Source organism: Peromyscus californicus, unplaced genomic scaffold, assembly GCF_007827085.1.
Source record: "Peromyscus californicus insignis strain IS unplaced genomic scaffold, ASM782708v3 Scaffold_1__1_contigs__length_55948999, whole genome shotgun sequence".
In the NCBI taxonomy this organism is placed as follows: domain Eukaryota; kingdom Metazoa; phylum Chordata; class Mammalia; order Rodentia; family Cricetidae; genus Peromyscus; species Peromyscus californicus.
The window spans coordinates 54,623,594-54,648,189 of NW_026294492.1; the positions used below are offsets into that span (position 1 = coordinate 54,623,594).

General features: G+C 59.6%; 1 protein-coding gene across 17 annotated transcripts in view; it reads left to right on the forward strand.

The window, feature by feature from the left end:
- Nucleotides 1–273: 273 nt before the first annotated feature.
- Tcf3 (transcription factor 3) overlaps nucleotides 274–24,596 on the forward strand; it is a 28,497-nt gene continuing 4,174 nt past the window's right edge. For 2 of the 17 annotated variants that reach the window (XM_052747159.1, XM_052747174.1), the window contains exons 1-17: nucleotides 618–923; nucleotides 3,220–3,351; nucleotides 6,951–7,023; nucleotides 15,349–15,422; nucleotides 15,532–15,610; nucleotides 16,611–16,678; nucleotides 17,119–17,251; nucleotides 17,855–17,907; nucleotides 19,291–19,393; nucleotides 19,467–19,624; nucleotides 19,707–19,836; nucleotides 20,199–20,260; nucleotides 20,351–20,429; nucleotides 21,017–21,090; nucleotides 21,530–21,688; nucleotides 21,763–21,889; nucleotides 24,313–24,448. In XM_052747159.1, the coding sequence (XP_052603119.1) occupies nucleotides 3,280–3,351; nucleotides 6,951–7,023; nucleotides 15,349–15,422; nucleotides 15,532–15,610; nucleotides 16,611–16,678; nucleotides 17,119–17,251; nucleotides 17,855–17,907; nucleotides 19,291–19,393; nucleotides 19,467–19,624; nucleotides 19,707–19,836; nucleotides 20,199–20,260; nucleotides 20,351–20,429; nucleotides 21,017–21,090; nucleotides 21,530–21,688; nucleotides 21,763–21,889; nucleotides 24,313–24,448 (1,580 nt within the window). In that variant the 5' untranslated portion in view covers nucleotides 618–923; nucleotides 3,220–3,279. Of the gene's footprint in view, nucleotides 397–617; nucleotides 924–3,219; nucleotides 3,352–6,950; nucleotides 7,024–15,348; nucleotides 15,423–15,531; nucleotides 15,611–16,610; nucleotides 16,679–17,118; nucleotides 17,252–17,854; nucleotides 17,908–19,290; nucleotides 19,394–19,466; nucleotides 19,625–19,706; nucleotides 19,837–20,198; nucleotides 20,261–20,350; nucleotides 20,430–21,016; nucleotides 21,091–21,529; nucleotides 21,689–21,762; nucleotides 21,890–24,312; nucleotides 24,449–24,596 lie in introns of those variants that run through there. The other 15 variants (XM_052747169.1, XM_052747175.1, XM_052747160.1 and 12 more) reach the window with 14 other exon arrangements.

The following is a 24,596-nucleotide window of genomic DNA, read 5'->3' on the forward strand; positions in this document are numbered from 1 at the left end:
CCCACTCGACGTGGCGGCGCCGGCGGGCATAACAACCAGAAAATAAAACCCCAACCTCCGCCCTTCCACCCCTTTCCCGTCGAGAGCGCTTCTCGCGGCCTCTCGCTCTGAGAATCCCGCCTCTGCTGTGGGGGTGGGGAATGCAGACGGTGCTTCATAATGAATGGTTGAAGCCGCTGTCCATCAAAGCTTCTCGTCTTTCCATTGGCTATCTCTGGTGGGCCTTATCTTTCAATCTCCTGGTCCTTCCCGCTTGCGTCACGGACGCTTTGCTCAGTGCACGTATTCCGCCGCGTAGGAAGATAGTCCCTGAGGCTTTACCGCGGTTTGATTGATAGATAATATCTCCGCCGGAAGCACTTTAGTATTAGATACTGGTTGATTCTGGGTGTCATGGTAATATTTGTGGGCGTTTTGGCAGGGGACTGTTGTGAGGTGGCGTGTGTTAGGGTCGCCTCAAGAGGTGGTGGAGGGATCCGTGGAGTGCATCCGGTCGGGGCGCGGCTGCGGCGACTTAGGGGAGGTGGCTTTCTGCTGGTGGGGGCGTGGCTTCCCGGGGGCGTGGCTTCCGCGGGCGGCGCGGGGCGGGGTGGGGGGGCGGAACATGTCTCCCGCCGCAGGAAGATGAGGCAGCGCCGGCGGCTGCGGGCGTAGCGGGCCACCGCGGGCCACCGCCGCGCGCCGCCGCCTCTGCTACAGTCCCTTCCCGCGGGGCCTGCTCTGCGAGAAGCTCGAGAGGGGCCAGGCGACGCGAACGCGAGTGGGGAGGAGGAGGAAGGACGCGCGCCCCCGAGCCCTGCGCGTTCCCGCCGCCCACGCGCGACCCTCGGGGACGCGCCCGCCACCCTTTTGTCCCCGGGGTCCCCGAGGGCGGTGGGCAGCAGGGAGCCCCGGTGCACCCGGTGCATGCCCCCGCCCAGCAGGTGAGCGCACGCGGAGGGGCCCCCGGGCGCGCGCGTGGAGCGTACGGGGACGCGCGCACGGTGGGGACCCCCCCCCTTCTCTGCTTAGTGCATGGAAAAAAAAAAAAAGTTGCCTCCGGGTCTCTCTCGGGTCCGCGGCGTGGCCGGGGATGGGGTGAGCCCCCAGGGGAGGGTTGCACGCGTCCCCCTTGCACAGGGCCCCGGGCCCGGCGGCGCATTGTTCTCTGCCTTCAACTTTGCGCGCCTGGAGAGGGGGGCGACGTGGAGGGGACGCGCGCACTTGGGAGCAAACTTTGCCCAGGCCTCTTTTGTGATGGTTCTCTTTGGACGGTCACCCAACTTCATCAGATAGGGGTACTCTAACTCCTGGAGACCTTGGGGGAGGTGTTCCCTTACCGCCTACCCTCAATCCCCAGCCTCAGGGAGGGGGCTCCCCATGATCGGAACTGGAGTTTGGAGGGAAGAGAGAGGACCATCTACTCATTTCATCAGCTAAGGGGGCCCCAACTCGTGGGTGTCTTAGGGGAGGTGTCCCCTTACCGCCGACCTCCACCCCTTCACTCGAGGAGGTATCTCCTTGATCGTGGCTGGAGTTTGGAGGGGTGAGGGTCATCCCCGCACTCCACGACCTGGGGTTCCCTAACTCTTGGGGGTTTTGAGGGAGGTGTCCCTTTCCCACCCACCGTCAGCCAGGGAGGCCCCCCCAGCCCTCCCTCCGAGTTGGAGTTTGGAAGGAAGAGTGAGGACAATCTCTTCACTTCATTAGCTAGGGGATCCCCAACTCCTGGGGGTCGGGGGAGACACATCCCACACACACACTCAGGAATGGGCCCCCTAATTCAAGCTAGAGTTCGGAGGAAAAAAAGAACAGGTTCTTTTGTCTGTTACAAGAAAGGGACCCCTGGGTACAGGGAAGGTGCGGAGACGTGGGGACCCCAAGATGGGAACATCTGCTCTGTGTTAATGTGGGGCGCGGCACAGCCCTGGGTTTGGGACACGGTGGTGGCCTGCCTTCGAGCCTCAGAGAGCTTCCACCCTCTCTCTCTCCCTCCCGCACTCGCTGCCGGAGTGGGGGAGGGAGAGAAGGGAGGGTTGTCCCCAATTCTGCTTCCCTCCCAACAATCCAAGAAGTCTCAGGTTGTCCCCCTCCTCCCCCTCCCCAAAGCGTTTGTGGCACCGCTGACCTGCAGTGTTTCGCCTGTCCCCCTGGGGGGGTACCTAGAAAAGTCGGTTTCAAGTACCCCACAAAAAAAGTGTGGTTTTGTACAACTTAGAAGAAAAAAAAAAGTCAGTTTCACACGTCCTCCGAAAAGGATAAAAAGAAAAAAGAAAAGAAACCGCGGGGGAGGGGTGCTCTAGGCGTCTGTTTCCCACCCCGCGTCTGAGTTGGGGAACAAAAGAGTTGGGGTCCTTGAGCTTCTGGACATGGGTCCTCCCTCAACCCCAGAACCTCCTTCCCCACCCTGTGGTTTCTCAGGCCTGGCTACCCTTCTCTTCTTTCTGGGGAACCCTGGAAAAAAGTTAATTTTTTAGTGTCTGGGGGCCGGCTTTCCTCTCTTCCCCGGGGTGGGGGGATGCGGCCTGGCAGGTGGATCCCCTCCCCCGCTGGTGGAGCAGAGCCCCTGGGACCTGAAGGGGAATCCCAGGTCTTGGGGACCCCCCCCCCCCCAGGGTGATGTTGGTAAAAGGATGTTTTCAAACTTCGCTCCGAATAATTCCCGGATATATCCTGACAATAAGACAGCCTGCTTGGTTTTGTTTTTTTTAACTTTTCTGCATGAGGTTAGGTTTTGGGGGTGAGAGGGAGAATTTGTGGGTTCAGGCAAAGTTCCACCCATGAAGTCTTGAAGTTACGAGTTTGTATTGCTTTGAATTTGGGGGTGACCAGGGTTTTGAGTGTTCTGTGACAGATGCTGAGTGGGAAGGTTCCACTAAATTCATTTGGAGGAGGCAGAGCCTGGGCCATGGCTCTCCTGGACAGGACCCATGGACAGGCTACCACAGGGGGTTGATAGCGAGTATCCCTAGCCCCCCCAACCCCCAACACCAGTTTAAAATGTGCAACTTGATGCTCTGGTGGTCCTTTGGGAATGGAGAGAGTTCACATGTGTACCCCCTCTCTATTGTTGAAGCTGTTTGCTCTGGAAGGGTCTACCGGGGATGCCCCAAACCCCAGGTTCCCTGCCTGTTCCCTGCCTCTTCCCTCCAGGGCCCCATAGACCCCAGACCCTTGCCTGTGATCCCTGCTTGTCCGTGTTCTCAGACCTCTCTGTGTCTCCCCTGTCCCACCACACAGGGCTGTCTCTAGGCCTGGGGAACCCACCCCAGTTCCTACGCCTGCTGCCCTGGCCGGACGATGAACCAGTCTCAGAGGATGGCACCCGTGGGCTCCGACAAAGAGCTGAGTGATCTCCTGGACTTCAGCATGGTGAGCCACCACCCCGGCACCTGCCCCCCCAGCGCCTGCCCCCTGCTCCCAGGCTGGCGGGTCCTGCCCAAGTGGAGCCCCCAGCTCCCCGGCAGAAGTGGGACAAGTCTCAGGAGGGGATGGAGGAATGGAATCCCCCATGGGTATGGTGAAACCCGCCAAAGAAATGGGCCCACCTACTGCTTCCCAGAGAGAGGGAAGGGCTCTTCAGGGCTCCAGCCCCTCCCCCTGGCGCTCACCGCACAAGCCCCATGTGGCTGTGGGGGGCTGGTGGCCTTGGCTGTCTAGTCAGGAAAGTCACCATCAAAGTTACAGGTGGTGAGAATGAGGTCCCAGGCTGTGCTGACCCATGCCGGGGACCTCAGAGAGGAAAGCCACCACCTCTGGAGCGCCCGTGACTTACCCTCCTCTGTCTGTCACTCCTCCGACTGCTCCCCGTCCACCCCCCACCCCCCCAAGGCTTCCAGCAACCCTGCTCCATTAGCATATCGTCCGCCCTGGGTGGGGAGAGGTGGTCAGTTTGCTGCTTGTTCTTCAGCTCTGTAAATGCCCGAGAGGTTGCTGCGGGACTGGTGAGGGTCTCCTGGTGGGCATCTCCACAGCCTAGGACCCTCAGCTCACCCATCTCTGTGCAGTGGGCACCCTTGTGGCTATTGGGGGTACACTGGACCTATGCTTCAAGAACCAGCATGGTTTTCTAAGCTCTGTGGATTCTTGAACTCTCAGCCCCACCCCCAGAAGTCCTCCTGAGCCTTGAAAGCTCCTGGGGCGACTTCCGGCCTGAATTCCCCTGCTCCGACCCACAAGGCACCCAGGCCACAGAATTCTGCCAAAAACAAGGGTGCCCACACCGAAACAGCACCAGCTCGCCAGCCTGCGGAAATGCAGCCCTGGGGATGGAGCCCCCAAGGCTCCGGAAGGCCCTGTCGGTATTTTTAAGGTCCATCTTATTTTTGCCTCCCTGGCTGAGTAGGCAGAGGCCCCAGCCCGCTTGTTTTTTTGATTTTTTTTTTTTTTTTTTTTGTTATTGTTAAACTGACAGGTCACGGCCTAGTGGCCCGGAACACACAGCTTGGGGGTGCAGCTCAGCCCTGTTGGACCCATGGGAACACCCCAAGCCTCTGGGCCGCCTCCTCTTCAGTCCAAAGGCCCAGGGTTTCCCCTGATTTAGGCCAGAGAGCATCCTGGGGTACAGAGGGGAGACTGAGGTGGAAGCAGGTAGGGACTCACCTCCCCCAGCAGGACCTTGTGTGGTCAAGTTGGGAGGTGAGTCCTGTAGAGGGTTTTGTTTCTGAGCTAGGGTCTCATGTAGCCCAGGCTGGTCTTGAATTCTTTTTTTTTTTTAATTTTATTTATTTATTATGCATACAGTGTTATGCCTGTGTCCCTGCAGGCCGGAAGAGGGCACCAGATTTCATTACAGATGGTTGTGAGCCACCATGTGGCTGCTGGAAATTGAACTCAGGACCTCTGGAAGAACAGTCAGTGCTCTTAACCTCTGAGCCATCTCTCTAGCCCATGGTCTTGAATTCTTAATCCTCCTGCATCCGAGTGTTGGGAAGACAGGGCCTCCTGTGCCACCTTGTCCAGCGTCCATTCTTCACTTTTTTTTTTTTTTGGGTGGGGTGTGTGTGCGCGTGCGTGTGTGCTCACATGTGCACATGCATGTACCATGTTTATGCCTGGTGCCCTAGGAGGTCAGAAGAGGGCATCAGATCCCTTGGAACTAGAGTTCCGGATAATTATGAGCCGCCATGTGGGTGCTGGGAACCGAACCCGGGTTCTCTAGAAGAGCAGCCAGTGTGCTAACCACTGAGCCATCTCTCCGGCCCTATGCCTCTTTTCGATTTTTTGAGACGGGGTCTCACTCTGCAGCTTGTGCTGGCCCCAGATGGAGCCACGTGCCTGCTACTGCTCTTTCCTCTGTACGAGGGGGCAGGGACGGTGGCCCTGCACGCGTCCTGCTGTGGGTCTACGCTGCCACTGCCTGGTTGTCTGCGGGAGGGTTCAGAGGACAGTGTGGGTGGCGTGGTGCCTTCCACCGCTCCTGTCACTTGGGCCTCACAGGTGAAAGCTGGCACTCTGGTTGGGAGTTGGCTGTGTCTCTGAGCCCTTTAATGTGCAGAGACTTAGCACTGTGGACACAGAAGAGCTGGGAGGGGGTGTGGGTGTGGCAGGGGTCACCCTGTGCGTAACAGGTTCCCTCTAGGGCCCTCACACACATGCCCAGCTCTGCCACCTAGCACCTCAGTCCCTTCTCCTGTTTGGTTTGAGACAAGGTCTCGCATGGTTTCTAACTCCCTATGTAGCCAGGGAGCACCTTAGATGACATTATCCTGCCTCCGCTTCCCAAGTGCCGGATGACAGCCTCAGTTTCCCCTTAGTTGGGGCTGGGCCACACTTGGCACTGTGTGTCTTCTGGTCCTCCCGTGGTGCCCGTAAGTGAGTCACCCAGACAAGGGGGGCCCTCCGTGGGGTGGGAATGTTTGGACACACGGGGATGGCCCTCCGTGGGGTGGGAATGTTCAGACACACGGGGATGGCCCTCCGTAGGGTGGGAATGTTCGGACACACGGGGATGGCCCTCCGTAGGGTGGGAATGTTCGGACACACGGGGATGGCCCGGCCACCGTTAAACAGAAGCATGTGGCGGTCAGGCTGGGATGGAGGAAACGTCACCTCCAGAGCAGATGGTTTCGGGCACTGTGGCATAGCCCTGTCATCCAGCACTCCTGAAGCTGAGGCAGGAGGATCATAAATTCAGGGCCAGCCTGGGCAACAGAGAGCCTGTCTCAGAAACAGAGTCAGGGCAGAGGAGACGGCTCAGTTGGTATAGTGGTCACACCCAGCACCCATGTGAAAAGTGGGGCGGGGGAGGGCACGCACCTGTAACCCTGGCACTAGGGAGCTCTGGCCAGCCAGTATGCCTACTTGGCAAGACAGAGAGACAGTGTCTCAAGAGACAAGATGTCCCTACACCTTTAACCCCAGCACTGAGCAGGCAGAGGCAGGTGGATCCCTGTGAGTTCGAGGCCAGCCTGGGCTACACAGAGAGACCCTGTCTCAGAAACAAAACCAAGTGCAGCTCCTGAGAAGTGACCCCCGAGGTTGTTGACACACAAGACAAATTGTGAAGTCATACCCTCTAGCGAGTGGGTCACTGTCTGTGTGTGTGTGTGTGTGTGTGTGTGTGTGTGTGTGTGTCCCGTTAACCCAGAGTTCTTTCAGCTGCTGCCGACTTGAGTGTGCGGTCTCCTCCCAAGCATGTCCTTCGCGGGGTCGCCCTGACCATAGAGCTCTGTGGTGCACCCAGCCTCAGCAGAGCAAGCCCGCGTCTTCGGGCTTTCTTTTTTTTTTTTTTTTTTTTTTTTTTTTTGGTTTTTCGAGACAGGGTTTCTCTGTGTAGCTTTGCGCCTTTCCTGGAACTTGCTTTGGAGACCAGGCTGGCCTCGAACTCACAGAGATCCGCCTGGCTCTGCCTCCCGAGTGCTGGGATTAAAGGCGTGCGCCACCACCGCCCAGCATCGGGCTTTCTTTAGTGGACGCCCCTTCTACCCCAGCTCTGCTGCGACACTCACTGCTCTCCTCTGTCCCCACAGATGTTTCCACTCCCTGTGGCCAACGGGAAGGGCCGGCCTGCCTCCCTGGCTGGGACCCAGTTTGCAGGCTCAGGTAGGGTTGAGGGACACGGGGGGGGGGGGTGTCTGTGAGGGCTGATTGGAGAGCTCTCTGGTGGTGGTCCCTGTGGACAGTGGCATTGGGTGCCCCACCAGAGTGTGGTCGCTCTGGAGCCCGTTGAGTTGGGCTGACTGGAACCCAGGCCTCTGTGTCTTGTCTGTTCCAATGATGAGGCCCACGGTGTGGCCCGGCCTCCCCCACTGATTACATTTTGAACAGGTATTAGGTGCTTGGTATATATATACATGGTCTAGCCTGGTGACAGGGACCGCAGGGGCAGGGGGCTTCCTAGGACCCAGGACTTCTGAGGTCTCGAAGGAGAAATACCTCATAGATCTGAGATGACATGGATGGGGTTGAAGTTCTCTGGCTTTTGTTAAACAAGGGTCTTTCTGGGCTATGTGGAGGGAACATTTGGGAAGCTGGTGTGGGTGGCTCTTACTTACCCCACCCAAAAGCAAGGCCATCAGTCCCTGCCCTGCTGGTCTTCCCCTCGGCCTGAGGAAGTGGATGGAGGGCCATCTGGGCACTCCTGAGGGCCTGGAAATCCCCACAGTCTCCCATCACCCCGGAAGCAGCCCCCAACCCCCAGTGCCCAGGCTTCCGGCTACAACAGAGGGGTAAGGTCAGGTTGGCAGGCACTGTGAGGGTGGGTGGAGAGGGCTGTCCTGTGGGCAGCACGGCTCTCCAGACCCTCTGCCCTCATCGACAAGGCCTTGGGGATGGCCCAGCCTGATGGGCTCTTCCTGCAAGCCTGGCCTGGATGGGGCCCTGAGAACACTCCCCCACTGGTTTTTATGGTTTCTGTCTGGCTCATCTCACTCTCCAGACCTGCCCTCATCCATGCCCTTGGACCCTCGGGTACCAGGCTCATGTTCGGTCCCTAAGAAGCCTAGTATGTGGCCTTGGAGCTCTGGAACTGTCCTGGAGACACTGTTGGCTTGTCCTCACAGTGGTGTACGTCTAGAGCCCAAAGACTGCAGGGGATAGAGACCACATGGGCCATGTCACCTTTGAGGGGACAGCACTGTCAATCTGGGTTGCAGAGAGGATGTTCATCCTATCCTTGGAGGTCAAGGTGCATGCGACGTGTGTGTATGTGTGTGTGCGCGCGCGTGTGTGCGTGTGTGCATACGGCAGGTCCTCTTAGCACTGCCAGTCCAGGGAGGGCTGGGTCTGCCACTCTGGGGCAGTGCCACGAGAACACAGGACCGAGGAGGGCTGGCACAGTGCTCCGCCGTGGGTGGGAGCTAGGGGTCAGAGGTCTGTCAATCTCATGGTGGCTTGAGCCCTCCTGCATTTGATGAAGGGTTTTCTTGATAACGTTTCATTTTGAAGTTACTCTTCAAGTCTCAGGAAAGGGGTGAGAACTCATAAGAGTAGATGCTGAGTGCCAGCCTCCAGTGTGGCGCCCCGCATAGCCGTCTATGTAGATCCTGAGTGCCAGCCCCCAGTGTGGCGCCCAGCATGGCCGTCTATGTAGATCCTGAGTGCCAGCCCCCAGTGTGGCACCCCACATGGCCGTCTATGTAGATCCTGAGTGCCAGCCCCCAGTGTGGCGCCACGCATGGCCGTCTATGTAGATCCTGAGTGCCAGCCCCCAGTGTGGCGCCCCGCATGGCCGTCTATGTAGATCCTGAGTGCCAGCCCCCAGTGTGGCACCCCGCATGGCCGTCTATGTAGATCCTGAGTGCCAGCCCCCAATGTGGCGCCCCGCATGGCCTCTATGTAGATCCTGAGTGCCAGCCCCCAGTGTGGCGCCCCGCATAGCCGTCTATGTAGATCCTGAGTGCCAGCCCCCAGTGTGGCGCCCAGCATGGCCGTCTATGTAGATCCTGAGTGCCAGCCCCCAGTGTGGCGCCCCGCATGGCCGTCTATGTAGATCCTGAGTGCCAGCCTCCAGTGTGGTGCTCTCAGCCGTCTATGTAGATGCTGAGTGCCAGCCCCCAGTGTGGCGCCCCGCATGGCCGTCTATGTAGATGCTGAGTGCCAGCCCCCAGTGTGGCGCCCCGCATGGCCGTCTCGTCTGTGTTGTGAAACCAGCCCCCACCTCGCAGCTTGTGTTGACTGCACCCTCTTCACAAGGGAACCTGTGTGATACGTGCTGACTTGCGATATACATAGGCGCGCTATACGTAGGAAGGGGCTCTGGTTCTGATCTCTTTGTCTGTCACATCCCTGACCCCGCTGCTACTGCATAGATGGAATCCTTGTAGTCTGCCATCTGGTGAGACCTGTGCCTCGAGGAGCTCAGGATGGTTCCTCCGAGACCTGTCCGAGCTGTCTGTTCTGCCGATATCTCCTTCCCTTTATCACTGCTGGAACAACTTTAAAAATTACGTCTCTGGCCAGATGTGGAGGTGCACACTTTTAATCCCAGCACTCAGGAGGCAGAAGCCAGCCTGGTCTACACAGGGAACTCCAGGTTTCCAGGGCAATGTAGTGAGGCCCTATCTTAAAAACAAAAAGTCCACCACGTCTTAAGAACAATTTCGACCTCCATTTCTAAAGCACTGTGTGTTACACAATAACTTTGGGTGACGTTCTTGGAGTTCCGGGTCCTCACGGGAACAGAATGTGGATGCAGTGGTTACTCCTGTGGAAATGATCCGGACACTGAAACTTGGGGTCTCCTTCTAACTGAACAGGGCTGCCCCGTACCCCACCCTACACAGCCCGTGTTGGTTTGTGGTCACACTTTACATAGGAAGGCTTCTCCGGCCTTCTCATCACCGGAGCAGGGGAGCTTGAGTCAGACAACAGAAACAATGCAGAGGAGTTTCTTGGGTTGTTTGAAACGTCTCCGAGAGATTTCCTTCTCTGAGTGGCTTTCTGGGGTTTGTCGGTTTATTTTGCGTGTGTGGGTGTTTGGTCTGCGTGTGTATCTGTACCTCACGTGCATGCCCGGTGCCTGTGGTGGCCAGAAGAGGGTGTCGGATCCCCTGGAGCTGGAGTTACAGATGGCTGCATGTGGGTGCTGGGAACTGAGCCTGGGGCCTCTGCGGGGTCAGCCCGTGCTGGGAACTGCTGAGTCAGCTGTCTGGCAGAGGGGGTCGATTTTATGTTTGTTTTATTTGCCGACTGGGGACTGGATCAGGAGCCTCCAGAATGGAAGGCAAAAATTCAGTTGCTGCCACACAGTGGTACACCCCTTTAATCCTAGCACTGGGGAGACAGGCAGGGGGATCTCCGAGTTCCAGGTTAGCCAGGGCTACAGAGTGAGACCCTGTCTCAAAACAAACAAAAGCATTCTCTGCTGAGTCACATACACAGCCTTTGCTAGTTTTTAAAATAAGCTCTGAACATAGAAGTATTAGATCGCTGGGACCAGGGTTGTGGCTGGAGGGTGTAGCGGCCACCTTGCACACACAAGGCCCTGGGTTTCATCCCAGGAGCACGTGAACACGGTGGTACCCCGTCACCCCAGCACTGGGTGATGGGGGAGGGGATACTCAGTTCAGGTCATTCTCAGCTAGATAACAAATTGGAGGTCAGCATGGGCTTCTGTGTTACATTTTGGGGGGTCCCTGCCAGCCAGCTCCCAAATAATGGCATGGAGACTTCTTACTGTGAAAGCTCGGCTGATGGCTTATGCTTGTTCCCAACGAGCCCTAACAACTTAAATTAACCGTTTCTACTGATCTGTGTTCCATCACGTGGCGTTCCCTCGCTTCCATCTCGTACCTCCTGTCTCCTCTCCCTGTCTCCTCTGGCCTACATTCCTCATCCTATCCCGGGAAGTCCCGCCTCTCCCTCCTGCCTAGCTGTGGACTGGTCGGCTTTTTATGACACCAATCACAGCAGTACATCTTCACACAGTGTACAACTATCCCACAGCAGCCTGCCTTCCCAGCTCCTCCCAACTGTGCTGTTGGCTGGTGTTTCCAGAGCCTGCACCCAGGGCAGGTGCCAGGGCCTGTGGACAGCGTGGGTTCTGTCCGTGCTGTGTCAGTCCTACGGAAGCCTTTGATCTGTCTGGACAAGCTCAGAACTCTTTCAGGCCAGAGTGGGTGACCACGCCTGAATCCCAGCACTCGGGAGGCAGAGGCAGGCGGATCTCTGAGTTCGAGGCCAGCCTGGGCTACAGACGGAGATCCAGGGCAGCCAGGTCTGCACAGAGAGACCCTGTCCGGAACCACAGTGGCTGACCAGTGTCATAGTGAAGTCTTCTTAGAGAATCCTAGTGTGCTTTCTGTCGCTGGGACAAACATGGTCACCAGAACCAGCTTGGAGAATTCAGAGTCTGTCTGGCTTACACGGTCCATCATGAGGGACACTGGGGCAGGAACCTGGAGCAGGAGCTGAGGCAGAGGCCGTGGAGGGGCGCTGCTCCCTGCTGGCTGGTTGCTCTCCATGGCTATTAAACCTGCTTTCTTTGTTGTTGTTTGGTTTTTTTTGTTGTTGTTGTTGTTGTTGTTTGTTTGTTTTCTTCTTCTTTGAGACTGAGTTTCTCTGTGTAGCTCTGGCTGTCCTGGAACTCACAGAGATCCTCCTGCCCCTGCCTTGGAGTGCTGGGATTAAAGGCGTGCGCTGCCACTGCCCGGCACCACTGTGTTTTTTGAAACAGTAACTCCACACCTAGTGCTCCCCTATCCAGCTAAGTTGGCCGGCCACTGGGTCTCGGGGATCTTCCTGTCCCTGCCTCGCCAGTGCTGGGGTCCCGAGTGTGTGTAGCACTGTGCCTGGCTTTTTAGGTGAGTTCTGGGGCTCAAACTCAGGTCCTCGTGCTTACGTGGTGAGGGCGTCCCAGTAAGTCTCCCCGGCATCTACTGGTAGTTCTGCTTACCCCAGGCAGCCAAGCCTGCCCTGAGTGTCCTCTCACCCAGACAGCCCGGTCAGTGTAGCCAGCCAGTCCTTCCAGGATCAGCCATTCCCACTCAGAGGCTGTGCCCTGGCCCCCCACTGTGTCTTTCCAGCACTCAGGAGGGGGCAGGGAGGGTTGTGAGTTCCAGGCCAGCCTGGCTACGTGAGCCCCACTCCTGCCTTCCCACCTCCGTCCCTTTGTCCTTGGCTCTCCTGGGTCTGTTGCAGTGATCTTACCGTGGGATCTTCTTGGAGAAGAATCGATATTTGCCATCAACTCCTTTCCACTTTTATCTTCATTCCTCCTTTAGAAGTTCTTATCTTTCTTTCCCCGAGTTTAGGAGTTTAGAATCCATGTGTTCACTAATACTTTTGATTATTAGTGGGTGTGTGAAGATGGAGTCCAGGGCCTCAAGCATGCTAAGCAGATGCAAACCACCTAGTCTGCCCTCAGCCCAAGGCTTGACTGAAGAGAGAGCGGGGTCGTGGTCGGGGTGGAGCCCCGCCTAGAATCCTCCCGTGAGGGCTGGGGGCGTGGTCAGGGTGGAGCCCCGCCTAGAATCCCCCCAGGGAGGGTCTGGGGGCGTGGTCAGAGTGGAGCCCCGCCCAGAATCCCCATTGAGGGGGCTGTGGGCGTGGTCAGAGTGGAGCCCCGCCCAGAATCCCCATTGAGGGGGCTGTGGGCGTGGTCAGGGTGGAGCCCTGCCTAGAATCCCCCAGGGAGGGTCTGGGGGCGTGGTCGGGGTGGAGCCCCGCCTAGAATCCCCCAGGGAGGGTCTGGGGGCGTGGTTGAGGGGTGGGGCCCCGCCTAGAATTCTCAGATATGCTGTACTATGTGTTCTATGCTGAGTTTTCTTCTGTCTTTTTTTTTTTTGGTTTTTCGAGACAGGGTTTCTCTGTGTAGCTTTGCGCCTTTCCTGGAACTCACTTGGTAGCCCAGGCTGGCCTCGAACCCACAGAGATCCGCCTGGCTCTGCCTCCCGAGTGCTGGGTTTAAAGGCGTGCGCCACCACCGCCCGGCTTTCTTCTGTCTTTGTATCACGGCCATCTTAGTCATGCAGCCATATTTGTTTTCTTTTTTGTTTTGTTTTGTTTACTTTTACTCTTTCAATTATGTGATGTGTGTGTCATCTGTGTGGGAGTATGCATATGGATATGTGAGTGCAACTGCAGTGTTGAGCTACCACATGGACGCTGGGAATCGAACTCAGGACCTCTGGAAGAGCAGCCAGTGCTCTAACCACTGAGCCATCTCTCCAGCCCTCGTTTTGGTTCTTTTGCTCTCATGCCTTTCTTTGTCTTCCGTCGTCCTGGGTGGAGTTGGTAGTGGGAGGAAGGCAGGTTCTGTTTGAGACCTTTGTGGGGCTTGCTTGGGACAGTGTCAGCTGACCTTGGGTGGACGCGGCCCGGCACTGGCTGCGTTGGCTGATGTTGTCTGTGGACGTGAGGAGAGGTGGTTGGGGTTGGTGAGTTGGTCCATGTACCTGATTAGAAGGCTCATGTGGAGATGGTGCTGTGAGCTGATGTCCCCTGTGGAGATGGTGCTGTGAGCTGATGTCCCCTGTGGAGATGGTGCTGTGAGCTGATGTCCCCTGTGGAGATGGTGCTGTGAGCTGATGTCCCCCAGCCCCTGTGGAGATGGTGGGGGCCACGCTGAGTTCCACCATACTGTGGGCTGCTCCTGGTGAGCTGCGCTTCCAAGTTGTCCTCCACACCAGGGCAGGGGATCGTCTCCATGATGGGCCTAAGAACGAATGTGTGAACCCTGTCGTGAATACAGCTGTAGACAGCACATGAACAGGAGAGCCCTGTACCAGTAAAACTTTATTTATAAAAGCAAGTCAGGGGCCAAAGTGCCAACAATGCTCACAGAAGAATAGAACTCTATGGGCCTTCTCCTAAGTTGTCTGGGCTTGATTGAGCCGAGTTCTGGGTGGAGGTGCCTGTTTCCTGGTGCTTCACCTTGAGGGGCATGAGGAGAGATTGTGGAGAGAGAGAGAGAGAGAGAGAGAGAGAGAGAGAGAGAGAGAGAGAGAGCGCCTGACACCAACATCTTCTATTAGACCGTTTTAATTAGTATGCAAGTGAAACTGCTGTGAATATTCATGTTGAGGTTATTAAGATGCATAATTTATCAGTGGGGTGATTTTAATAACTGTATTAATGGGGTGGGGGAGGGGCCTCCTGAGTTTTGTCATTTATAGAATGGAATGAGATAGGGTTTGTGCTGGAAGGTCTTGGAGTCTTGGGGCGTCCTCAACAGTGCCAGGCTCTGGGGGATGGGACACTCTTTGCTGAGTTCAGGGGTCACCCAGGCTGCTCTGGGCTTCCAAGGCGTTCTGTATACCCCTGGGGTTTATGCTGAATGAGGGTTAGTGGGACCATGACAGTATGGGTGTTGCCTGCCTACCCCACACACAGCTAAAAATTTTGGGGTGTAGACACCCACAGACTACACCTGATGCTGGCGGGGTTCCTGGAGCCCCCAGGGCTTCCTCCCAGCCCCCCACTGCCAACACACTGGAAACAGGAAGGAGTAATTGAGGGGTGAATATTCATGAGGCTGGGAGATTAATATGCATAATTATGTAAATTAGACCACAATTAAACACGATTCTCCAGGGAGCAGTTGATGAACACAAAGGCTCGTAATAAAGTCTCTAAGGTTTGAAAGTTTCTGGTGCGGAGCTGGGTGGCACGGGGTACATGGGGTGCAGAAGGGAGGGTGAGCACAGGAGCCTGCCATCCGCCCCCACCCCCCATCTAGAAAGTGGACGTGGACGCTTCAGTCCTGCGCCTGCTTGTTGGTGCAGTTTTACAATAGGGAAACTGAGGCACACAGCATGGCCATGTAGCCAGTTTGGGGGTGGAATCAAGGTTGGACCCTGGGGTCCCTGTGCATAGGGACGGCCCGGGGTGCCAGGAAGGAGCGAATTTGCTGCAGGTGGAGACTGCTCTCGGGGCAGAGGCCGTTAGCTGCCTGTGAGGAGTGTTGGGGGAGATAAGGGCCCAGCCCTGCTTTGCCCCGCCCCTCAGGACAAGGTCCTCTGGTCTCCAGGCTGGTTAACCCCTGTCTTACCATAGAAACCGTTGACCTTCCTCCGAGGCTGCAGGAGCCCGAGCCAGGTGTACCTCGGCCCCCATCCAACAGTCTGCCTACCCTCTGAGCTGGTCAGCCTCCCCAGTGGAGGCCCCCTTCCGGGGAGACCCTACTTCTGAAGACCCTTCTGAAGTCACCATGTCTGACTCAGATGCCCAGTCCTGCATGATCAGACATAGGCCTAAACAAGAGGCCTGGCTATGGGACAGAGTGGGCACAGCAGCAGAGGTTTTGACAGATGAGTAGAAGTCTGCCCTAGACAGCTGGTAGCCACATGACTGAGCTGCAGCGGCCTTTGTAGGAAGTCCCCGGCTGTAGATGGACATGCCTAACCTTATTGCTGTGGGTGAAGGAGGGATCCTGAAGCCTTCTGGGTCCCCTGAAAACTGGGCTAGGCTTCCCTTTGCCTCCTACAGGACTTGAGGACCGACCCAGCTCAGGCTCCTGGGGCAACAGTGATCAGAACAGCTCTTCCTTCGATCCCAGCCGGGTGAGACGCCTAGGTCCCTGAGTCTCCTTTCCTGGGCAGGGGGTGAGGAAACAGCCTCTGGGACAGTTGCGCTCAGCCCCTGGTGTCTCACCCTGCCTGTCTCCCCTAGACGTACAGCGAAGGCGCCCACTTCAGTGAGTCCCACAGCAGCCTGAGTTCTTCCACCTTCCTGGGACCGGGACTGGGAGGTGAGTGTGGCCTGCAGTGAGCCCAAGAGGGCCTCGGGGCACAGCGGCGTAGTGGAACTCCAGACAGCACCTCAGTAGCCCTGGCCTCTGCCCGGCCTGGGAGTCGAGGCAGGCCGTGTGCCAGGTGCCACTTCCCGCATGTTTGGTTGTGAACCTGCTTCGGTGGGGAATGCGGGGACTGACAGGCAGGGTCAGAAGGCCTGAGAAACCGTGAAGGTTGCTATGTTCTAGAGTCCGGAACTGGTCAGCGCTGACCCCGGCTCCTGCCAGCGTGGCCCAGAGTGGCCTCTGCCGTTGTGAGGTGCATGTTCCCTTTTGGGCTTCCTGCTCCGGCTCTTTCTCGGGTGTCCTGCCTGACAGGGCCACAGGGCAGTTCCCACACAGGCCAGCTGTGTCCGGTCCAGCCTGTCCTCTGCCCCCAACCCAACGCCCTGCTCCTGTTCCCCAGGGTGGACCCTGTGAGCTCTGAGGGCTGACAGGGTCAACAGCCTTCAGAATCCAGCCACTCTGGAGGCTGAAGCAGGACGATTAGGAAGTTAGGGCTAGCCTGGGCTACGTGAAGTTAGGGCTAGCCTGGGCTACGTGAGCCCCCCGTCTCAAAACAAATCAGGGCTAGAGAGACAGCTGAGCAGTTAAGAGCGCTTGTTGCTCTTGCAGAGAACCCGGGTTCAGTCCAGGCAGCCCCGTGGTGGCTCACAGCATCCATAACCCCGATCCCAAAGAATCTGATGCCCGCTTCCAGGCACACACGTGCGCAGACGTACGTGCAGGCAAAACACTCATGCACATAAAATAACAACTCAGACAAAGAAAAAGTAACAGAAGAGCATGCAGATCAGTTGGTCCCAGTGTTGGTAGGCTCCTCTTGTCCCCTGTCCTGTATCCAGGGGGCTGAGCAGCTGGGCCTGTCCAGGCAGGACCCTGGCCAGAGGCCTCTGTGACCCCCACCATCTGAGGGGCCCTCCTGGGGTCTCTGGTGACTTCCTTCTGTCCCTTGCAGGCAAGGGCAGTGAGCGGAGCACCTATGCCGCCTTCGGGAGAGACACCAGTGTTGGTGCACTGAGTCAGGTAAACAGAGGCAGAAGGGCGGAGGTGGCCCGACCTCCAGGATGACCCTTGGGGCTGAGACTGTACCAGGGGAGCTGCAGTTGTTGAGCCCCAGCTGAGAGCAGGCTGTGCACCGAAGATTGTCACGTTCACGTCACCTCTCAAGTCCCAAGCCGCTCAGTCGCCCTACCCCACGTGAGGAGCAGATCTGGGCAGCATACAGGATATGGTGCTCAAAGCCCCGTCTCTGCTGCTTCCATGGGGCAGGCCCCAGCATGGGCCTCTGTGCCCCAGGGTGAGAGGGTGCATCCTGGGCGCTGTGCAACAGCGAGGCTTGGGGCCCTGGCCCAGCCCTGGCCTGCTCTTGTGGCATTGATCTCCACAGCTGGTAGGGTCTCCAGACAGGGATCGGCCTGGATCTAGACATCAGCCCCAGCTTCCTGGTGTCCTCATCCCCCCAGGCTGGCTTCCTGCCAGGAGAGCTGGGCCTCAGCAGCCCCGGGCCACTGTCCCCATCGGGTGTCAAGAGCAGCTCCCAGTATTACCCCTCATACTCCGGCAACCCTCGGCGGAGAGCTGCGGATGGTGGCTTAGGTGAGTTGGGGCTGAGGGCGTGGGTATGGTGAGGGGCAGTTGTGGCAGAGACTGACGCCTGGCCTGGGTGCTCCTGAGCCTCAGTGGCCACAGGGGTGCCAGCCCCTGGGATGTGATGAGCTGGGGGCACACTTGCAGTGAGGGCCTCACACTAGGTGCCTAGATCTGCACCTACAGGGTGTGCTGGCCCTGGGGCTGCTGCACCGGCATTGCTGGGTGCGGTGGCCTGGGAGAGGTCTGTTGGGCTGTCCTGACCCCCGGGTTCCTCTGTGCAGGGGGTTCCCCTGTGTTTTCTTGCATCGCGATCTTGGAGTCCCAGTGGGTGGGACCCTGGGTCTTTAGATTTGTTTTTTGAGACAGGGTTTCTCTGTGTAGCCCTGGCTGTCCTGAAACTCACTGTGTAGCCCAGGCTGGCCTCGAGGTCAGAAATTCACCTGCCTCTGCCTCCCGAGTGCCGGGATTAAAGGTGTGCGTCACCTCAACCAGGCTGGGAGCCAGGTTTTCGTGGCCGCGTTAATGAGGCCCCGGACTGCAGTAGGGTCCCCATGAGGGTATGTGGAGAGGGCGGTGGGCAGACGACCTTACTCCCGCTACTGTTCCCAGCAGATACGCAGCCCAAGAAAGTCCGGAAGGTCCCGCCTGGTCTTCCCTCCTCCGTGAGTATGGGTCAGGCCGTCTCTGGCTTGGTGGGTTTTCCATGCTAGGAGCTGTGGCCACATCCCGTGGGTGACCAGGCTTTGAGGGAACATGTGTGAACTGAGCATGCCCCTCTCCGTCAGGGAAGTCCTTCCTCAGGTCCGCCTCACTCCCTCTTGCTTTAGGAGTGGGTTTTTGTAGCTGTAACCTCTTAACAGTGGTGGGGTGGGGGGGTGATGGGCGCCCTGGGAGCTGGGGCAGCCAGGTCCCGTCTGTTCCCCAGCCACACCCACCTGCCAAGGCTGGAAGTGTCCCCGCCCCGCCCACCGACTTGGTGTTTGGCTGGTTGCCCACCCTGGCAGATGGTGGCTGGCCCTCGGAGGTTCACGGCGCCATGCGCCTGTGATTTAATCACATTAGGAAAGGCAGTGTGCTGGATTCTCTGGCCTGGCTGCCTCCCCCAGCCCTGGGGAGGTAAGGTCACGAGTTCTAGGGTGGCCTGAGCTACACGGTGCACCTTGCTTCCTCTGTGTCCCAGGAACCCTGCAGTCCTCATTGATGTCAGCACTAGTGTGGGCCGTGGTGGAGGGCATAGACCAAGGCTCCCTAGAAACACACATACTGGGGAGCAGAGCTGGGATCCGAGACTATGACCAGCAGAACCCAGTTAAGCTTAGTGGAAGTTAACCCAGCAGCCAGCTTAGACTTACTGCCTGCTCCCCTACCAGGGCAGGCCTGAGCAGCCGATCCCCTCCCGAGTCCTGTGCAGGGCAGCCCTGAGCAGCCGATCCCCTCCCGAGCCCTGTGCCAGGGCAGGCCTGAGCAGCCGATCCCCTCCCGAGTCCTATGCCAGGGCAGGCCTGAGCAGCCGATCCCCTCCCGAGCCCTGTGCCAGGGCAGGCCTGAGCAGCCGATCCCCTCCCGAGCCCTGTGCCAGGGCAGGCATTGGTGGTAGACGCCCACTCTGTTTCTCTAAGCTGTCAGAGTTCCAGCCAGTGCCAGCTGGTCAGGGTCGATGCCGTTGGGTGCTCCCTCTGCACCTTCTATGCTGTGGGGGAGCCCGGCCCAGATGCTTGGCTGGGACCCTGCCTCTGTGGCCTAGGATCCTGTCTACCCAGAGGGACAGGGAGATTCCAGCACCTGCAAATGCTAGACAAGGGAAAATCGAGAAATGAGCATTGGAGATGGGGCTTTGTGCATTCACTAGGAGTTTGCTATATGGAGGCAGGCCACAGTGTTCCCGAGAGGCAGAAGCGGTCTGTAAGAGGCGGGGAAGGGAAGTGAGGTCACCAGTGCCTCAGATTCTCGGGCCTGGGTCGGGCCTACCTGAGCAGGCAGGGAGGCGTTTAGGAGGGTGGGGCTGGGAGGACATGCCCCCCCCCTCTTACTGTGCTCTCCGGCAGGTGTATCCGCCCAGCTCAGGTGACAGCTACGTCAGGGATGCCGTAGCCTACCCCTCCGCCAAGACCCCCAGCAGCGCGTACCCCTCCCCCTTCTACGTGGCAGGTGCGTGGGGCTCCCTGGACGGGGGGGGCTCTGCAGAGCCAGGTCCCTAGCCTCACCATCCTCCTCCACACAGACGGCAGCCTGCACCCCTCGGCGGAGCTTTGGAGTCCCCCCGGCCAGGCTGGCTTTGGTCCCATGTTGGGTGACGGTTCGTCCCCTCTGCCCCTTGCACCGGGCAGCAGCTCTGTGGGCAGCGGTGCCTTTGGGGGCCTCCAGCAGCAGGAACGCATGGTAGGTGCCGTGGGCGGACCTGGGTGGTGCCAACACCCGCCTGGTCCTGCCCACCCCTCACCCATCGCCCTGGTCCCCTCAGAGCTACCAGCTGCATGGATCTGAGGTCAACGGCACGCTCCCAGCTGTGTCCAGCTTCTCCGCCGCCTCTGGCACTTACGGTGGAACTTCGGGCCACACGCCGCCTGTGAGCGGGGCTGACAGCCTCATGGGTGAGCTCACACTCAGGATTCCTGGGTGGGAGCCAAGGGGAAGGAATCGGAGCTCCGTGGAGATGGGACACTTGCTGGGCTGCAGAGCTGGAGGGCGTGGGCTCCTCCTTTTGCCACCCCAGGTTGGCCCTGGAATGTTAGAACAGGCCCCATGAAAAGTGGATCTTCCACTTTACTCTGGGGGAAACTGAGGCAGAGGGAGCCTTGTTCGTCTGGTGAGCAGGTGTCAGTGTTAGGCAAGACTTGGACACTGGTCACCGCTGCCTGTGCTGACCCTGGGGAGGTGGGTGTCATAACAGGGAGGGTCCCATCCAGTTGGCGGGATGGAGGCTCCCAGCGCGGGGCTCACCTGTCTCCCCCAGCAGGTGCCCGAGGGACTACAGCCAGCAGCTCAGGGGACGCTCTTGGGAAGGCACTGGCCTCGGTGAGCAGGGGCCTGGGCTGGTGGTGGCAGAGCGGGGCTCCTGGTAGCCTCGCGGTGGTCCTGACCCCGGCCCTCTGTCCCACACCGCAGATCTACTCCCCAGATCACTCCAGCAATAATTTCTCGCCCAGCCCCTCGACGCCTGTGGGCTCACCCCAGGGCCTGCCAGGTGTGTATGGGACGGGCATGGGAGCCGTGAGTGGCCTCAGGGCTGTCCCCAGTCGGTAGCCCTGGCCAGGTAGTGCCGTGAGGGTGAGATGGGCTTGAACCTGTCAGACAATCGATAGACCCCGATGGTTGACCGGGGGCTGGGCAATGGTGAGGCACACCACCCCGGGGTGGGTGGTGGTGGGGCCGGGGTCAGCTAGGGCCGGGGGAAGTGGGAGCCGGAAGCCTCTACGAGTCTGGGGAGACTGGGGTCAAGAGCAACGTGCTCTGCCGGGTGTGGCACACACCTTGATCCCGCGCTCGGGAGGCAGAGGTGGGGATCTCTGAGAGTTCAAGGCCCACCCTTCGCTTGGGTTCGGAGCCGTGGTCCTAGGTGTGGAAGGACGGAGAGGAACTGCCCCTGGGGTCCCTGCTGGCACCCGGAAGCTGTCGTGTCAAGGCTGGTTCCTCGGGTCGGGTGTGGGGTTTGAAAATGGAGCAGTCTCTGGTGTCTGTGTGGCTGTCGGGCATCTCTGAGGGCATGCAGCTGTGGGTCTCGCTCCTTCTCTGTCCCCACCGTCTTCCTTCATGCCTTTCCTTCCCCTCCAGGGACATCACAGTGGCCCCGGGCAGGAGCGCCCAGTGCCTTATCTCCCAGCTACGATGGGGGTCTCCATGGCCTGGTGAGTGTCCCTTCCCTGCTGGCTAGGCACCAATGCCAGTACCACAGAGTACGGAGCCCTTCAGGGGGAGAGGTCGCCTCAGTGTCGGAGGGGCGGCTTCGAGAGGCGGTGGCTGAGCCTTGGGAAGCCCGGGTCTTAAGGAGGGGTGGGGACAGAGGGACCTGCTGCTGGGCCGGGGCTCACCGGGCATGTGTGCAGCCCTCGCTGGCACCTCAGATCTTGGCCGTGGTATGTCCACCTGTCACCTCTGTACTCAGGAAGTGGAGGCGAAAGGGTTAGGAGGAGTTAAAGCGTCTTCAGGAGTGAGGCAGGGGGATTACAGGTTTGGCTTCAGCCTGGGCCACAGAGGGAGACCCTGTGTGCAGCGTGTGTGCGTGCACACGCACACGCGCGCACATGTGCACGCTCCCCTCAGCGCCTTCTCTGCCCACACTCACAGCAGAGCAAGATGGAGGATCGCTTGGATGAGGCCATCCATGTCCTTCGCAGCCATGCCGTGGGCACCGCTAGCGATCTCCACGGACTTTTGCCTGGCCACGGGGCACTGGCCACGAGCTTCGCAGGCCCCATGCCACTGGGCGGGCGGCATGCGGGCCTGGTGAGTGTCAGCCTGGGGCAGGGGTGGGTGGCACGTGGGGGCCCTAGCCACCCTGACGTGTCTGTCCTCCATAGGTCAGTGGAAGCCACCCTGAGGATGGACTCCCCAGTGGTGCCAGCCTTTTGCATAACCATGCCAGCCTCCCCAGCCAGCCCAGCTCCCTCCCTGACCTCTCCCAGAGGCCGTCTGACTCTTACAGCGGTAAGTCCCAGCGGGAGGGGAAGGAAGGACAGAATTACTGTTGTTCCGAGGCCGGAGGAGTGACGCGGCCCGGGTTTAAGCTGCTGAAGCGCGCACACCCGAACTGGATGCACAGTGGTGTGTGCCTGGGCCTCCTGCGCCCAGGAGCTGCCGTTGGCAAGCCCCGGGTTCGTGAGAGCCTGGGCCTCAAAACTAAAAGCCACAGTGTTGGGGACGGACGTTGTTCGGTTGGTGCTTTTCACGTGAGAGCCTGAGTGTGCACCTCGTAACCCGTCACTGAGGAGCCGGAGGTGGGGGTGGGGGGACACCCAGCTTAGCGGTAAAACAGCGAGCTCTGGGTTCGGTGACAGTTGTCTGGGGGCCGGGTTAAGTGACCAGAACAGGGCACTTGGTGGACGTCTTTCTCTGCTCTCTGTACTTACACGTGCCCACATGTGCAGACACGCGCACACACACGGACTGTCACTTGCCACCAAGTGGCCAAGAGCAGTCAGCGGTCTAACTATTGTCATATCCTCACGGTAGCCCGAAAGCTTGGGACCGTTGTGTTCTGATTCAGTCTGGGACACTGAGTCCCAGCAGGGCCAGGCTGACTCCTGGCGGGGAGCCTGCTTCTCAGATGAGGGCCTGGGACAGGTGCGGTTCCCACGGTGGCTGTCAGCAGGGTGGTGGGGGCAGTTCCCTACCGCAGTTTTAGGGGACATTAGGGCCAGCGGGGTGTAGTTTAGGGCGAGTGTGGGAAGGAAATGGGACGGTGTCTCAGGGTGCCAGTGATGCTGAGTCTGGGAGGTGACAGGCGGAGGCTCCCTCCGGCAGGAAGGTGTAGCCTGTGCAAGGCCCCGGCCGGCGGAGCCTAAGAGAGCAAGGGGCATGGGGGAGGGGGGGAGAGGGGGCTGTGGCGGGCCAGCGTGCAGGGACCTGTGGCCTGTGGGAGCATGCGGCCAGTGGAGGACTGAAGTGTCCCACCTGGAATTCGCAGGTGCCTTCTGGTAGCCTTAGGGATGCCGATGGTGGTGTTAAGGGCTGTGTGGATATGGGGTGGGAGGCCAGGGGTGACGTCCCGCAGGAGAAGCCCGGTCCCAAGTGTCAGCTGTGAATGGTCTTTTCCAAGTTCCCCTCGGCGCCTCCCAAGCTGGCCCGTGGATCCCCCAGGTTGCTTCCGCACCCAGCATTGTGTGTAGCTGAGATGACCTTCAACTTCCCATTTCTTTCTGAGGCCTCCCAAGTGCTGGGGTGATGGCATGTGCCACCACATCAGCGTTAGGGTTTTAGTGTTTTCTTTTAGACACCCTCACCCTGTAACACAGCAGGGTTTTGAACTTGTGATCCTTCTACCCCCACCTCCACGTGCTGGGGCGATGGGTGGGTACACGCTCTCTGGCTCCTCCTGTAGCATTCCACAAACTCATTCCCTGCCCCAGAATTGACCGCAGGGTTTGTCTCCCCGCCTGTCAGAGCTGTGAACGTGCAGTCTTCAAGCAGTGCGTGTGTCTGTCTGCAGCCGCCCTGTGCGGAGGCCGGATCCGAGTCCGGCTCGGTGTCTGCAGTCGCCCTGTTTGGAGGCCGGATCCGAGTCCGGCTCGGTGTCGGGGGCGCAGAGTGCGGAGGCCGGATCCGAGTCCGGCTCGGTGTCTGCAGCCGCCCTGTGCGGTGAGGCCGGATCCCCGGCCCGCTGGGTGTCTGCAGCCGCCCTGTGCGGTGAGGCCGGATCCCCGGCCGGCTGGGTGTCTGCAGCCGCCCTGTGCGGAGGCCGGATCCGAGTCCGGCTCGGTGTCTGCAGCCGCCCTGTGCGGAGGCCGGATCCCCGGCCCGCTGGGTGTCTGCAGCCGCCCTGTGCGGTGAGGCCGGATCCGAGTCCGGCTCGGTGTCGGGGGCGCAGAGTGCGGAGGCCGGATCCGAGTCCGGCTCGGTGTCTGCAGCCGCCCTGTGCGGAGGCCGGATCCGAGTCCGGCTCGGTGTCGGGGGCGCAGAGTGCGGAGGCCGGATCCGAGTCCGGCTCGGTGTCGGGGGTGCAGAGTGCGGAGGCCGGATCCGGATCCGAGTCCGGCTCGGTGTCGGGGGCGCAGAGTGCGGAGGCCGGATCCGAGTCCGGCTCGGTGTCTGCAGCCGCCCTGTGCGGTGAGGCCGGATCCCCGGCCCGCTGGGTGTCTGCAGCCGCCCTGTGCGGTGAGGCCGGATCCGAGTCCGGCTCGGTGTCGGGGGCGCAGAGTGCGGAGGCCGGATCCGGATCCGGCTCTGTGTCGGGGGCGCAGAGTGCGGAGGCCGGAGCGCCTCCAGTCGTGGCCTGGGGCAGCAGCGGTGCTGGTGGCCTCGTTTCGCTTTCCATCTTCGTTTATCTGCCCCACGGATGAGGCTGCACCCCGGCCAGGGGCCCCCAGGGCAGCCTGGTGGCCGCTGCCCCCCTCATCGCAGGCTTCTTCCAGGACTCGGGAGGGCGGGCGCCGCGGCAGGCGCCAGTGAGATCAAGCAAGAGGAGAAGGCCGACGAGGAGGACGCGTCCGTGGCCGACGCCGCCGAGGAGGACAAGAAGGACCTGAAGGCCCCGCGCACGCGCACCAGGTGCCAACCCTCCCCGTGGGCCACGCACGCACGCACGCACGCACACGCCACACGCCACAGGTGCACACACGTCACACCCGTGCACACAGACCCCGGGAGGCCCCGCAGGCCACCACGCCACCTCACTGTCTCCCTCTGGCCCCCGGCT